The sequence below is a fragment of the Budorcas taxicolor genome, chromosome 1 (genome assembly GCF_023091745.1).
Source record: "Budorcas taxicolor isolate Tak-1 chromosome 1, Takin1.1, whole genome shotgun sequence".
Lineage (NCBI taxonomy): Eukaryota > Metazoa > Chordata > Mammalia > Artiodactyla > Bovidae > Budorcas > Budorcas taxicolor.
This window is the reverse complement of record NC_068910.1, coordinates 141,820,283-141,836,712: the sequence shown is the minus strand read 5'-3', so window position 1 is coordinate 141,836,712 and position 16,430 is coordinate 141,820,283. Positions and strand designations below refer to the sequence as shown.

General features: G+C 40.9%; 1 protein-coding gene across 1 annotated transcript in view; it reads right to left on the bottom strand.

Moving 5' to 3' along the window:
• Positions 1–16,430, bottom strand: part of P3H2 (prolyl 3-hydroxylase 2) — a 177,098-nt gene that overhangs the window by 7,371 nt on the left and 153,297 nt on the right. The window contains exons 9-14 of the mRNA XM_052641563.1: positions 10,669–10,796; positions 9,780–9,875; positions 9,066–9,216; positions 8,071–8,188; positions 6,562–6,637; positions 792–932 (exon numbers count right to left, since the gene is read on the bottom strand). Coding sequence (XP_052497523.1) covers positions 792–932; positions 6,562–6,637; positions 8,071–8,188; positions 9,066–9,216; positions 9,780–9,875; positions 10,669–10,796 — 710 coding nt within the window. The remainder of the gene's footprint in view (positions 1–791; positions 933–6,561; positions 6,638–8,070; positions 8,189–9,065; positions 9,217–9,779; positions 9,876–10,668; positions 10,797–16,430) is intronic.

Here is a 16,430-nt window from a genome sequence, read left to right as displayed (position 1 = left end):
GTCCATGGGATTTTCCAGGCAAGACTACTGGAGTGGGTTGCTATGCCCTCCTCCAGGGGATCCTCCCAACCCAGGGATCAAACCCAGGTCTCTTATGTCTCCTGCATTGGCAGGTGGCTTCTAAGAGCGTCCCCTGGGCAGACTTACAAACACTATAACCTCTGCTCAGAACATCCAGAAGGGTGAGATCACAGTCTCTTATCCAGACTAAGTGTCCTCAGTCACTTCTAAGACAATAACAATATTTTAATATTTAACTTAATGGTAGTAAATAATAAATTTTCATGTCCCCTCATTGTCTTCGATAAATGTTTCATAAATGATTTGGTGAACTTTTTAAGGGTTTGTTGAGACAACAAATCAGTCTTCCTGGTGGCCAGTGGAAAATGATTGCTCTCTCCTGATGCTACAATTTGTTAATAAACTCTGGACTAATTTAGGAGAGTGCTGAATATCACTGAGATGTCTATTTCTGAAAACATTCACTTATAAAAACCCATCTGGTAAAGAACTGCATTTTTAGCCCCTTTTCCTAAAACTTACAGTGCAAAAATCAGATGTGTATTTGCTAAGTCATGGATCTGATTAAGAAAATGTGTTCTTGCTTAGAAAACAGAGCCAGTATTGGAAAGCAGACAGAAGGGAGTCTGTAAAAGTTTTTTCCCCCATGATCTCTAAGATTCCTGAAGGGTTATGAATCAACTCATAAGAATTTTCAGATCAATTAGTTCGTGAAGCAGTTCTATAGGGTGTCTCATTGACTTTCTGAGGGCGAGGGGTCAGAAACTCACCAATTCTCTATAAAGTGGGTCCAAGGTAAACCACAGAGCTACAGCACACCTCTGGCCCTTGGTGACTGCCTTCACCCCATGTGGGTTCTCTCCTCCAGACGAGAAGCTGATCATGCGCCCGCACTTTGGTTTTATAGAGGCCTGAGAAAGAAAGTGAAAACATGACTCTCAATTTCAATACTGTGAACATTTCTACAATCCCCCTTCTCTATCCTTCTACTCTATTACTTGAGTTAAGTTTTGTCAAAGAACAATGGAATCCTGGGGCTGAAGAAGACATAGACTGTTTCCAATTTCGTCATCTATAAGACAAAGATAAGGTTAAAATAACACCTAATTCAGGAAATAAAGTTATCAGGTGAAATGGTCATCACATTCCATGGAGGGAATGGAGAGAATCACCTCTCATAATTCAGGTATATGGAGAAACAAACAAGTTCCACTGATAACGTTGCGTCTAGGAGAAAATGTATTCTGAAGTTTAGCTAAATGATTGTAAACACACTTTTGGAACACAGCCCCACTGAGTTTAGTTTTTCATGAAGCAAATGGAACTCATTACATTTTATCTTTTTCAAACGTGCACACAGAAACTAAAGTTCCTAAATAACTCTGTTTAACAAATATACTGCTGTTCAAAATAATCCACGTTTCTTCCAAGTATGATAAAAAGAAAGCTCCTTTTGCTTTATATCTAACTGATGATTAAAGTCAGAGAAGGCTCTGTGTTGTACTTGTCTTCAATAAATGTAAATCTTAAGCCACCATTCAGTAATTATACAACTTCCAGATTTTTCCATTTTTTTTTTTGGCTACATCACACAGCTTGCAGGACCTTAGTTACGTGTATGTGCATGCTGCTAAGTCACTTCAGTTGTGTCTATTTGCAACCCTATGGACTGTAGCCTGCCAGGCTCCTATGTTCATGTGATTCTCCAGGCAACAATACTGGAGTGGGTTGTCATGCCCTCCTCCAAGCGATCTTCCCTATCCAGGGGTCAAACCCGTGTCTCTTACATCTTCTGAACTGGCAGGCGGGTTCTTTACCACTCAGTTCAGTTCACTTGCTCAGTCATGTTCAATTCTTTGCAAGCCCATGGACTGCAGCATGCCAGGCTTCCCTGTGCATCACCAACTCCTGGAGGTTGGTCAAACTCATGTCTATCGAGTCGGTGATGCCATCCAACCATCTTATCCTCTGTCGTCCCCTTCTCCTCCTGCCTTCAATCTTTCCCAGCATCAGAGGCTTTTCCAAAGAGTTGGCTCTTCACATCAGGTGGCCAAGGTATTGGAGCTTAGGCTTCAGCATCAGTCCTTCCAAAGAATATTCAGGACTGATTTCCTTTAGGAATGACTAGTTTGATCTCGCTGTCTAAGGGACTCTCAAGTGTCTTCTCCAATACCACAGTTTGAAGGCATCATTTCTTTGGTGCTCAGCTTTCTTTATGGTCCTACTCTCACATCCATACGTAACAACTGGAAAAATCATAGCTTTGACTAGATGGACCTTTGTTGGCAGAGTAATGTCTCTGCTCTTTAATATGCTGCCTAGGTTGGTCATAGCTTTTCTTTCAAGGAGCAAGTGTCTTCTTATTCCATGGCTGCAGTCACCATCTGCAGTGATTCTACAGCCCAAGAAAATAAAGTCTGTCACATTTCCACTGTTTCCCCGTCTATTTCCCATGAAGTGATGGGACCGGATGCCATGATCTTCGTTTTTTGAATGTTGGGTTTTAGGCCAGCTTTTTCACTCTCCTCTTTCACTTTCATCAAGAGGCTCTTTAGTTCTGCTTCGCTCTCTGCCATAAGGGTGGTGTCATCTGCATATTTGAGGTTATTTCTCCCAGCAATCTTGATTCCAGCTCATGCTTCATCCAGCCTGGCATTTTGCATGATGTACTCTGTATTTAAGTTAAATAAGCAGGGTGACAACATACAGCCTTGACGTACTTCTTTCCCAATTCGGAACCAGTCCATTGTTCCATGCCTGGTTCTAACTATTGTTTCCTGACCTGCATACAGGTTTCTCAAGAGACAGGTCAGGTGGTCTGGTATTCCCATCTCTTTCAGAATTTTCCACAGTTTTTCGTGATCCACACAGTCAAAGTTTTTGGAGCAGTCAATAAAGTAGAAGTAGATATTTTTCTGGAACTCTCTTGCTTTTTCTATGATCCAATGGATTTACCAAGTTGACCTCTGGTTCCTCTGCCTTTTCTAAATACAGCTTGAACATCTGGAAGTTCTCGGTTCATGTACTGTTGAACTGAGCTTTACCATTTCTCAGGGAGGTTTACCACTTCCCAGTAGCTTTCCCACTAGCTCCCTGGGAAGCCCCTTAGTTCTCTGCTGCTGCTGCTAAGTCACTTCAGTCGTGTCCGACTCTGTGTGACCCCATAGACGGCAGCCCGCCAGGCTCCCCCGTCCCTGGGATTCTCAAGGCAAGAACACTGGAGTGGGTTGCCATTTCCTTCTCCAATGCATGAAAGTGAAAAGTGAAAGTGAAGTCACTCAGTCGTGTCTGACTCTTAGCAACCCCATGGACTGCAGCCCACCAGGCTCCTCCATATCAAATCCCAGTTCCAGACAGGGAGTCCTAACCACTGAATCACCATGGAAATTGCAGATTTTTTGAAAGTAAAGCATTTAGAACAATTTTCTTCCTTGTGGAGCCAAACGTTGGGGCATTTCCCTGCTCCAGAAATAAATCAATTTTCCCTCCAGAATCAAAGAGGGGAGAGGTAAAAAGGAAAACTACCCATTTCCCTTTGTTATTGGCACTGGTTATCTCAGAATTTTAATTAGCTACAAAACGTCCCCTAAACTCAAGCATATGCAATTCATCTAAAGTAGAACTTATTTCGGCAAATATATCTCTCAACTTAGAACTTTTTCATCAAAACATTGTTTAAATTAGCACTTTTGTGTATAGTTACACCTTTATATTAAAAATATAAATATCTAAAAGGGAAGTAGTGTCCAATTTCACATCTTTAAAAAGCTAAATTACAATGAGCTTGCATTCAGAAACTGGTGAATTCACATATGTTAGTTATTCATAAATTAACGATTTATACATAGTATTCCCGGCTGGTTTACTTTCAAACATTGGGCATTTCCAACTTTGGCCACTAGATGGAGAAGAAGCAAAGAAATCTTTCAACCACCAGTTTGATTTCCCTTTCCAACTGTGTGAGATATAAGCATTTCTGAACTTGTTAACAGAGCTCAGAAATCAAATACGTTCTGCACAGAGGATTTTCAAAAGGTGATAGTCATGTATCAGGATTTAAATTGAGTCCAGATCATCAGTCTTGATTTAATTTCCCAGATCATGAAATATCAAAATGCTGACATGTTAAAATTTAAGCTTTTTACCAAAATAAAAAAAAAAAGTTTGAGGCACCATGACCATTTAAATTACAGTATATTAAACTACATGGAATGTTTTTCTTAATTATATCAATATTTATGGACAATTTTAGCCAGAATTCCCATAAGTTTTCCCTTTAAATATGATAATGCAATTTTTAAAATATCATCTGCTTAAACCCCAGTTGGTATGGCATGAATGATACTGAGAAAAAAGTACAAAATATGAAGGAAAATACATAAAACTCGTATAAGAGTTGTGGAAATAGCATATATAATGGAAAATCCTTGAAGTTTATTACATACATGTTTCAGTAATTTTAGCTTTGCATAGAGGAATGAAATGTGTCATAATCTATTTACAATTCAATTATCTCCTCAATCAGAAATTCTGTTTTTTCACCATGCATGTTTTCTACATGCTTGTTTGACGTAAAGACCAAAGATTCTGGCTATATGGTTTATAAGCGCTCAGTAGACTGGTTTTCCAAAGGCAATAATTTATTTAGGAACATTGTGGCTGACTTTAACTTTTGATTTTTAGTCTATGATGATGTGTTTAGAATCTCATCCAAAGTGTGAACATGTAACACATATGTGTCTGTGTGAATGTATATATATCAAGTGTCAAGTATAGGTTTACTTACCACCAGAACTATGTGAATATATATATTTATACACACACACACACACACACACACACACATATATATAAATTTTTGACTGTGTGGATCACAATAAACTGTGGAAAATTCTTCAAGAGATGGGAATACCAGACCACCTGACCTGCCTCTTGAGAAACCTATATGCAGGTCAGGAAGCAACAGTTAGAACTCTGGACATGGAACAACAGACTGGTTCCAAATAGGAAAAGGAGTACATCAAGGCTGTATATTGTCACCCTACTTATTTAACTTATATGCAGAGTACATCATGAGAAATGCTGGGCTGGAAGAAGCACAAGCTGGGATCAAGATTGCCGGGAGAAATATCATTAATCTTAGATATGCAGATGACACCACCCTTATGGCAGAAGTGAAGAGGAACTAAAAAGCCTCTTGATGAAAGTGAAAGAAGAGAGTGAAAAAGTTGGCTGAAAGCTCAACATTCAGAAAACTAATATCATGGCATCTGGTCCCATCACTTCATGGAAAATAGTTGGGGAAACAGTGGAAACTGTCAGACTTAATTTTTCAAGGCTCCAAAATCACTGCAGATGGTGATTGCAGCCATGAAATTAAAAGAGGCTTACTCCTTGGAAGGAAAGTTATGACCAACCTAGTGAAAGTGAAGTCACTCAGTCGTGTCCGACTGCTAGCGACCCCGTGGACTGCAGCCTACCAGGTTCCTCCATCCATGAGATTTTCCAGGCAAGAGTACTGGAGTGGGTTGCCATTGCCTTCTCCGATGACCAACCTAGACAGCATATTAAAAAGCAGAGACATTACTTTGCCGACAAAGGTCTGTCTAGTCAAGGCTATGGTTTTTCCAGTAGCCATGTATGGATGTGAGAGTTGGACTGTGAAGAAAGCTGAGCACCAAAGAATTGATGCTTTTGAACTGTGGTGTTGGAGAAGACTCTTGAGAGTCCCTTGGACTGCAAGGAGATCCAACCAGTCCATCCTAAAGGAGATCAGTCCTGGATGTTCATTGGAAGGACTGATGCTGAAGCTGAAACTCCAGTACTTTGGCCACCTCATGCGAAGAGTTGACTCACTGGAAAAGACTCTGATGCTGGGAGGGATTGGGGGCAGGAGGAGAAGGGGATGACAGAGGATGAGATGGCTGGATGGCATCACCGACGTGATGGACATGAGTTTGGGTAAATTCCGGGAGTTAGTGATGTACAGGGAGGCCTGGTGTGCTGCGATTCATGGGGTCGCAAAGAGTCGGACATGACTGAGCGACTGAACTGAACTGATACATATATATATATATATATATATATATATATATATATATATACACACATATAGTAATTTGGATAATGACAGGTATGATGACCAATGCTCACTCTAAGCACACAGGAAACCAGGGTACATGAAAGTCATTCTGTAGAGACATGTGACTTATCCTAGTAGTGGGTGATTTAAGAACAAGTGTTTTTATGTCTCCATCAAATTACTTGAAAAAGAATCTGAAGACCTACATTCTGGTTCTAAGTCTAACACTAACTATATGATCCTTAAAAAATATTCTTTAAATCACCCATATGTAAAATGGAGAAGAAGATTTTTTATTGATGATTCCATTTCTAACATTTTATGATGTATAAATTTACTGGATCTCTATTCACCTCTTGAATTCTCAAGCTCAGGAATATCTGAAATCCAGCAGCCCTTGGAAAATGGCAAAAGTGAGACTGAAAAATGCTAGATAAATCTGCAACAGACTTGCTTACAGTCACAGTCTTGGCGTCCATCTCAGTGAATATGAATTCTCCTCCTTCAAAGTCATCATTCATATATAGGAGAGCACTGTAAGAAGAAAGGGAAACCATTTGTCCTCTCATATGCCTGCACAACATCACCGCAGAATACTGGACACTGGACACGAACCAACCAGCCTGATTAGTAAGTTTCCTCTGAACTAGAGATGAAAATGATTGACCTTCCTAAACTTCAAGAGTAAGACCAGATGTAGGGTCATATAAAATGAAAGTGAAAGTCGCTCAGTCGTGTCCAACTCTTTGCGACCCCACTCCATGGAATTCTCCAAGCCAGAATTCTGGAGTGGGTAATAGCCTTTCCCTTCTCCAGGGGATCTTCCCAACCTAACGATCCAACCCAAGTCTCCCGCATTGCAGGCAGTTTGTTTACCAGCTGAGCCACAAGAGAAGCCCAGGGTCATATAGGAAGTATTTATTCATTCTTATGTTAAAATTTTAATTATATTTCAAACCTTATCTCACATTTCACTTTCCAAATTAAAACATAACTAGGTTTAATCTAGCTCTTCGATGTTGCCCACAGAATCTAAAACTCTCTTCTTTTCTTTTATACTAGGAGAAGGAACTGGCAACCCACTCCAGTACTCTTGCCTGGAAAATCCCATGGATAGAGGAGCCTGGTAGGCTGCAGTCCATGGGGTTGCGAAGAATCCGACACGACTGAGTGACTTCACTTTCACTTTTTACTTTCATGCATTGGAGAAGGAAATGGCAACCCACTCCAGTGTTCCTGCCTGGAGAATCCCAGGGAGGGCAGAGCCTGGTGGACTGCCGTCTATGGGGTCGCACAGAGTCGGACACGACTGAAGCGACTTGGCAGCAGCAGCAGCAGCAATAACTCTGAGGGACGCAATTTTTCCTTAAGCAGCTGGAGAGTTCCAAGGGGTGTAGCCCAGCCTCGCAGGCAGGGGGCGCTCAATAAACGTTTTTGTATAGAGCACAGCGTAGTAATGAACACATTATAGGCATGGTGACTACAAATCTTGACTCTGCTTTACACAGTAAAATATCATTCAATAAGAGAATACATTTTTTTCTCCTGAGTTTCCAGTTGCTTATTTACAAAATGCAGACATAGGTAAATGATGTGATGAAATCCCTCTGCATGTTGAGATGCATCCCCTCTGTTCTCAAACTGAGATGCATATACCACAAGGATATATTTAACTGAAAGCCAAGTGAGAAAAAAAAAAAACCCCATAAACTTCAGTTTTTGGTATGAAAACAAAACGGATGTTCTGTGAAATAGGATGCAACAAAATGAGCAGGGATTTTTAACATAAAAATAGGACATGCTGAAGGCACTTCTGGGTTGTGGCAGCTGCTTAAGAAAATTATCTGAGCGTCTCTGCTTCATTGAGATGAGTGTGATGACCGCAAAACAGATCAGCTTTCTAATTTCCATGGAGTTTTGATAACTGTTGGGCAAAAGTTTTATTTTGAAGCAGGGGCTGGTGGTACCTATAGTCCCGGAATGTGTAAGCAGGAGGCTCCTTCCAGCATTCATTGGCCTCTGGATCCAACAGGCAGTTGTCAGCATGGATGGGATGACTGAGGTCATTTCTTCTATCCTGTTGACCTGCCAGAAAAGAGAACAGGGAAGCATGAAAGATGGAGTGCCATAACCTCCAAGAGCAAAGCTGACAATCTAACTGTCTTCTCTTGTGGATGATGTCCCTTGCAAATCTGAGGAGTCAGAAGGCAGAGCAGACTAAGAACACTGGAAAAGCTCAGTCAAGTGATTCTGATCCTGTTTTGATATGAATTCGTTGTAAAAAACTGCAGACAAGTCGCACCTGTCTTCTTCAGCTATAAAAGCTCTCTATAAATATACATGTGGAAATTCCATGCATTTCATGTGCTGTGCTTTGTGTGCACCAGTAAAATGTTGAGGATAACATGCCAATGTCAAAAAGAAAAGAGTTGATGCAGCTGAGAATTCACAAGTGGAAAGTCTACTTCTGTGACTTCTTTGCCCCTTCCTCCTTAGAAGGGTGTTGAAAAAAAGACGTGCAGAAGAAATAGTGATGCCAGGGAGTGAGGAGGTCTCTGTCTTTTTAAAGATTTCTTTTAATGTTTCCTTTATCTTCCAAGCACTTCCCCTCAATGTGGACATAATGGGGACTGTAATTTCCAGGTTCTTAAACTCTGAAAAGGGAAACCTAGAGCAGAAAAGTTTTTTGTTTTTTGTTTTTTTTTAAAATGTGATTGAAACAAGCAGAAGCAGTGGATTTGGAAAGGAACACAGACAGAGTGATGGCCTTCTAATAGTTTAGGGAAGAGCAAAGTAGAAAAAGAGGGGAGGGAAAAGTCAGAATGAGTAAGCTTTTTTCGTTTTAAAAATGTAGAATTCTTCTGTATCAAGTCTGACGCATTTCTAGAGCTTTGCTTCACATTGTTTTCTTTCTCATTTCACAGAGAGTAAAAGGGAACAAGTTCAAACTCTGAAATCTCACCAGACAGGGCTGTGCGGCAGACCATGTGTGTATAGGAAAAATACAGGGTTGAGTTCAGCATGAAATAGGATTCTACAATCTTTCGAGCCTTCTCGCTGATGTCATAAAACAGACGGGCACTCTTCAGGGGGACACGGCCTTCATAACCAAACTGAAGAAAAGGAAGAATATTAGAAACCACTAGGTTGATTGGAGGGCTTGAGGAAATCAGACGCCAACTATTGAGGAAATCATTAAGCCAATGTAGGATGCTCAGCTCTCTATTGGTTTGTGGGAATACTACCACAGACTTGTGGGTTTCGGTTAGGAAAATGAGCCCTTGAAAGAAGCCTAATCACAGAGGGGAAGTTAAAAGCTAATCACCCTCTTTTCTCTCAGAACACCTCCATCACTCCATTCCAAAAACATTTCTAGCAGTACAGAATGATAACTTGAGTATGTTTTCACCATTGTACCTTGAGCTCCTTGAGGACAAGGGTGTTGTGTATTATTTGTCAGATGCAAATTTAGGAAATAACAGAGTTTGGTAAGTTGATAACTGAATGGATTGATAAATGAATGATTAGAAGCAATGAAGGTGTCATTTCATACTTGTTCCCTTCAATGACCTGATAGTTCTATATCCTAAACCCTTCCCTTTCCTGAATCTGGCATTCCTAGAAGATCTTGCATTAACACTTGGGAATTTAAATCCAAAAGAGTTTAAGACTTTACTTTGAGTGCTTTCAGGACAGTTGCACCTTCGAACTTTTCATTGGGTGTATGGGGTGAAGTTTTTCCTCTGTATCCATCACCAACGAGCATGATCCCCTGGAAGCGAAATACAAGATGCTCTATTAATGATGATTATGGATTCATCACAACCCCCTTTCTGCCTTGACTGCCAGAAAACTGAAAACCAAAGTCAATAGTCAGAACCATCCCCATTTTATTACAGTATTCTGGTATCAGAATTCTTCCAATCAAAAGAGGATCTTTACTTAACTTTCACCCCACATTTGTATTATCAATGCCACCACCACATGCTGTAGAAATAGCTAGAATATAAATAATTGATATATTGACTGTGCTGTGCTGTGCTAAGTCGTTTCATTTGTGTCTGACTCTTTGCCATCCTGTGGACTGTAGCCCACCAGGCTTCTCTGTCCATGGGATTCTCCAGGCAAGAATACTGAAGTGGGCTGCCATGCCCTCCTCCAAGGGATCTTCCCGACCCAGGGATCAAAGCATCCTCTCTTACAACTCTTGCATTGAAACGCAGGTTCTTTACCACTAACGCCACTTGGGAAACCCAATATATTGATTAATTTCTGTCAAATATAAAGGGATTTACCCAGTGACTTCATATCATAGCAGGACATATGCTGGACACTAAAGTCCTAGGAATTAAGCCTCTAGCTCTTCCAGACCCAACAGCCATGTCCAGATCTGGACAAAACTACAATGACCCAACCCAAAGGCTCTGAAAGTGCCTCCACAATCAATGTCCTTCTCCTACAGAAAGTGGTATTTCAGGCCGGTTCCCTGGCTTCAAGTAAGCCCAGGACCAAAGCACTCCCAGGCTGAGGCCAGGCCAGCTCAGCATCAGGCTTCCGGTCCTCACACTGGCCACGCTGTGCAGCTCCCGGCATTGCTCCTCCGACAGGACGTTATCCAGGAGGACGCGCTGAGTCCCGTTCAGCTGCTCCGAGTTGTAGACAAACGTGATGTTCTCATAGAGCAGAGGGCCACCTGCAGAGACAAACACATGGCTGTTCTTGTTATCTCTGTCCCTAAGCTGGGAAGGCTGGAACACCCAGCAGCTTTCAATGTGCAGTTCAGGAGAGTCAGCTTCCTCACTAATATTGAGGAATGCAAGGGCACAACCACACACTGGGAAGCTCGAGAAGCTCAATATAGATTCATAAAAAAGGCAGATGTCTGGCTATCAGGTTTCTCCATGATGTCGTAATTAATACATATTATTATATTTGTATAGGAGTTTCTATTTTTTCACTTGATTCCAGGGAAGATTCTGCAAAACAGACTGGGCATCTCATGGGCTTCTGCTCAGAAAATCATAGAATTTTCCAGAATTTTCTCATCAGTTGGCCCCTCCCTTCTCCACACCCTCTTGGTTCCTACTTCAGCTACAACATCTCATGCAATTACCGGATGACACAACCTCAAGGTAGGTAAAGACCTTTAAAAAAGACAGCAGGGCAACCAAACACTTGAGAAAAAAGAAAAGCATTTACTTGATGCCATATTTGTGCTGTCAGTTTTATAAATATTTAGAGCAGTGCCTTCACCAGATAAGTCAGGGAGTAAGTACACATCAGGGGAGTCACAGCCAAGTCACCTGGCTCCTTCTCAGTCTTCTTTCCACCACCTATTGATTCCAGATGGTCTGGCTTTTGCAATACTTATTTTTATGCACACACGCGCACACACACACACGCAGAGTTTATAAAATTAGCCCCACATATACTCTTCAAAATGTGGTGCTCTGGGGCTACATTTTATGTGGTGAAATTACAAAATCTAGATCTGACATGGTCCTTTCCTTACAGAGAACAAGACTGAAGGACAAAGCCTCTGATAGTGAAGAAATCTTCCACTGTAGCAAAGTACAACCATCTTGAACCAGAAAACTGAACAAAGCAGAACTTGTTTTTCTCTTCTTTATAATACTCCTAAAGGACCTGATGTCCATCAACAGCAGCAGCTTACCGTGGAGGACACGGGGGTGGCTGGGGGGGTCCCACAGTTGTTTCAAACAAGAAAGAGACAATTGAAACTGACGTCTACCCTCTGGCTTTAAATTAGATTAGTCAAACTAGGGAACAGCACTGAATGTTACTAGTCCAGCTGGGATAAAAGAGTCACTACAGCCCATGATTAATGGAATATTAAAATAATGAGTCAGTGTTTCTCAGTCTTCAGTAATGTATGGTTGTCTCTGCTGACAAATTATTTGCACTGCGATTTTACTTTCAGATTTGCAATCATAAAAATATGAGTACAGTATTTATTTTTATAGCTTCATATAACTATCATATCCAAACCAATTTACAAGATTAGATAAAAGCAGGACCATAAAACCAGCTAAATTCAAATTAACAGTGTTAATAAAATGGCTAATGTTATTTTGTGGAAACTAAAAGGCAATGTTCCACATGAATATTCTACTGAGCAGTCTGGCCCAGGTTCTTCTGAGCCAGCATTCCTCAGAGAGCTTTCGGTGTGTAATGAGTCATTCTACTACAAGTTTTCTCTGTTGAAACTACTATGGAATCTTACTGGACCATGATGAATTTTGGCCTTCATCTGGTCCTTATACATTATTCATAAGTTTGTCCTACTTCATTTCTTATTAGTCTTTGACCACTGAAGTGTTATTAACAGATGCCAAACTGACAGTAACTGCATCCATACCCACTGAGGTATGAAATCTCATGGCATCCTTGGCTAGAAGTGGTTATTCAGATGATCCACTAGTTGCCCCTCTTAATTTTTCTAACCGGCCAGCAAAAATTATAAATATAGAATTTCTTGGGATCCAGGAAATATCAGTATACCCACAAGCTCCCAGTTTTAGTAATAATCTTTTGGATAAACAAAAAGTATACATATAAAGTCAATTTTTCAAATTCAATATTTCTCAAACTTTATACTACAGAGAAGTTTTTAATGAAAAAGAGTTTCTTGATCAAATATGTTTGGGAAGTAGTGGGATAAACATTTAAGAAGATATCTTAGAACTTTTAATGTGAACAGTCATTATAAATATCCTAAGCATCAATATAATATGCAGCAGTTCTCACCCTAAAGTAAGCATAATATCCACCCTTTCTCCCTCTCCTCCTTGGTCTCTTCCTCTTTCCTCCCTACCTCCCTTGCTCCTTCCCTTCCTTCCTCCCCCCGCCCCCCCCCCCCCCACTTCCTGCTTTCCTTCCTATGGCAAAGAGACTCTAGGTTGGCCCCTAATTATCACTGCCTACTGGTACTCAGGTTTGTGTACTTGGCTTCCCTCAAGTGTAGGTGGGGCCTGAACTTTGCTTCTAACTAGCAGAATATGGCAAATGTGATGGGATATCACTTCTTTGATTGGTTACATAAAATTGCAACTCCTATCTTCTGGTTGACTTAACCTATCACCTTCTCAGCATACACTCTGATGAAATAAGTTGCTGTATTGGACAGGTTCACACGGCAAGGAATTGAGGGCATCCTTCAGCCAAGTCTGCCAGAAACTGAGAACCACAGTCCAATTGTCTTCAGGAACCAGATTCTGCTACTGAACTTGGAAGAAGATAGTTCTTCAGCTTTAGAAGGGATGTCAGTCCTGATCAACACTTGATGAAACCGTGTGACAGATTCTGAAGAATGGACCCAGCTAAGCTAACCCCAGAGTCCTACTGTCAGAGACCGAGATAGTAAATGTGTGCTGTTACAAGCTGCTACCTTAATGCTTGGAGAAGGGCATGGCAACCCACTTCAGTATTCTTGCCTGGAGAATCCCATGGACAGAGGAGCCTGGAGGGCTGTAGTCCATGGGGTTCCAAAGAGTCGGACACAACTGAAGTGACTTAACATGCACACACATACCTTTGTGCAATTGTCTTTTCACAGATTGGAATGGACTTCTTAACAAAAAACACAGTTCATTTGAGAAAGGTTGCTGTAATCCATATAGTTAAGATTTATATGCAGTTTCTCAAATATTAAAAAGCAAACTGCATATTCCATTTCCATTCAGAGATATAGAAAAAGATGTTCCTTTAACAAAAAAGACAAGCTACTTGTAGATTCACTGGAAATAATTTTCTAGTATAAAATTCAAATAGAAATGGAAGACAGACCCAGGGTTTAGTGGAACAGGTTGGTTTGTACTTTGCCGTTTTCTCATTCTCTATATTGAGAGTTCAGTTCAGTTCAGTTCAGTCCCTCAGTCGTGTTCGACTCTTTGCGACCCCATGAATTGCAGCACGCTAGGCCTCCCTGTCCATCACCAACTCCCAGAGTTCACTCAGAATCACGTCCATCGAGTCCCTGATGCCATCCAGCCATCTGATCCTCTGTCGTCCCCTTCTCCTCCTGCCCCCAATCCCTCCCAGCATCAGAGGCTTTTCCAATGAGTCAACTTTTTGCATGAGGTGGCCAAAGTACTGGAGTTTCAGCTTTAGCATCATTCCTTCCAAAGAAATCCCAGGGCTGATCTCCTTCAGAATGGACTGGTTGGATCTCCTTGCAGTCCAAGGGACTCTCAAGAGTCTTCTTCAACACCACAGTTCAAAAGCATCAATTCTTCAGCCCTCAGCCTTCTTCACAGTCCAACTCTCACATCCATACATGACCACAGAAAAACCATAGCCTTGACTAGACGGACCTTAGTCGGCAAAGTAATGTCTCTGCTTTTGAATATGCTATCTAGGTTGGTCATAACTTTTCTTCCAAGGAGAGTATATTACTTTAAATATATTTAGCTTATTTTAGAGCATGACTTCAAAAGTTACCTAAAACTAAGACCTTCAGAAAAATGCCTACCATGCTCTGCATAAGTATTTTTGATGATGATGATGATGATGATTGAATTGGTAAAATATGCCTGGTATATTGTGCTAAGCTCTGAATGAGATCTCTCTCTAAATAAGCACATGACATACTGGGGTAATTTTAAAAGCAGGCTTATAGTTCAGGCTATTTTCAGGGCAGGAATAGAGAGGCAGATGTGGAGAATAGATGTGTGGATATGCTGGGGAGTGGAGGGATGAACTGGAAGACTGGAACTGACATATACACACTGCTGCTGCTGCTGCTGCTGCTAAGTCCCTTCAGTCGTATCCGACTCTCTGCAACCCCATAGACAGCAGCCCACCAGGCTTCCCTGTCCCTGGGATTCTCCAGGCAAGAATGCTGGAGTGGGTTGCCATTTCTTTCTCCACACACTACTATATGTAAAACAGATAGCAAGTGGGAAGTTGCTGTTTAGCACATGGAGCTCAGCTCGGTGCTCTGTGATGACCTACGTGAGTGAAATGAGGGGCGTGCGGGAGGCCCAAGAGGAAGGGGAGATGTATATGTATACACACACATATAGCTGATTCACTTCATTGCACGGCAGAAACTAACAGAACATTTTGCAGCAACTGTATACCAATAAATAAATTTTTTTAAGTCAGTTAAAAATAAAAGATAAAAGAGGGCTACTGAGATATTGCAAAATTTCCCCAACCATGCCATAAGTAACATCACAAAGATCAAGTTAAGGGACAAAGTGCAACATGGAGTCTAAAATACCTAAGCTCCAACAGGTTCAGGCAGAATCTATACTAGAAATCTGCCTTTCATGTAGCTATCACAATCACCACTAAGCACAGAGTTTCATACAGAGCTTTCCCACATATACATTTAACAAAAGACAATCAAAAACCTACCTACTGATCAAAAGGAAAAAAATATAAAAGGAAAAATAAATCCTGCCATTCAAAAATGCACGTGGTAAAAAAAAACTTCTACCAGCCTATGAATGACTAGTAGCACACTAGACAGAGAAAAACATTAAAATAAAAATAAAAACGTAGTCCAATAAATTGTGGTTCCTGGGATCTGATTTGATGGGTTCAGCCAACTCTTAACCACAGCCCAAGGAAAGTTAGTTGAACAACTTAATTCTTCTCTCATTCATAAAGCATGCGCCTGGTTCTGGCTCTCTCATTGCAATAAAGAAGAATCATCTAAGAAAATGCTTCTTTGTTCACTGCCCATGACATAGCAAGAAGATCTCTTTTATCATAATACAAGGTCATATAAGCAACAACAGGAGTGTGCTATCAAGCTCCTATATGAGCACAGTCCCTCACAGTTTACAAAAGACCTTCATGTTCATCCTCTCCAAAGAACTGCTATTTTTCTGTTACATGTGAGAATCACAAAGCTCAGACAGAATGAGTCTCCAGTTACCCATCACTCTGGACAACATCAGACTAAGATAAGCTTCCTGATTCCAAGGTCAAAAGTTATTTCTACTGACTCAGGGATTATTATCAAGTGGGGTTTTTGGAAAACCAGTGGTTGAAAAAAGAATGGATAAGTGACAGATGTTTTTAATAAGATGACATGCAAATTCCACGGACTGGAGTCACTCTGGGATGCAGGAGCCCTGAGTCACTCCCATCTAAATGCCTGGGAGTCATCCAATACGAATACTATTAAAAACTGTTAGATAACCAGAGTAGATGACAATATTTTTGTGGAAGATGAGAAAAGGTGAAATATATTCTACTCTGGAAGCATGTATTCTTTTGTGCTTCCCTGACACATGCTTTCAGCCAGACTGATGTTGAAAGTGTTTTCTGGTTGGGAACTTAACCTCTGTCTACC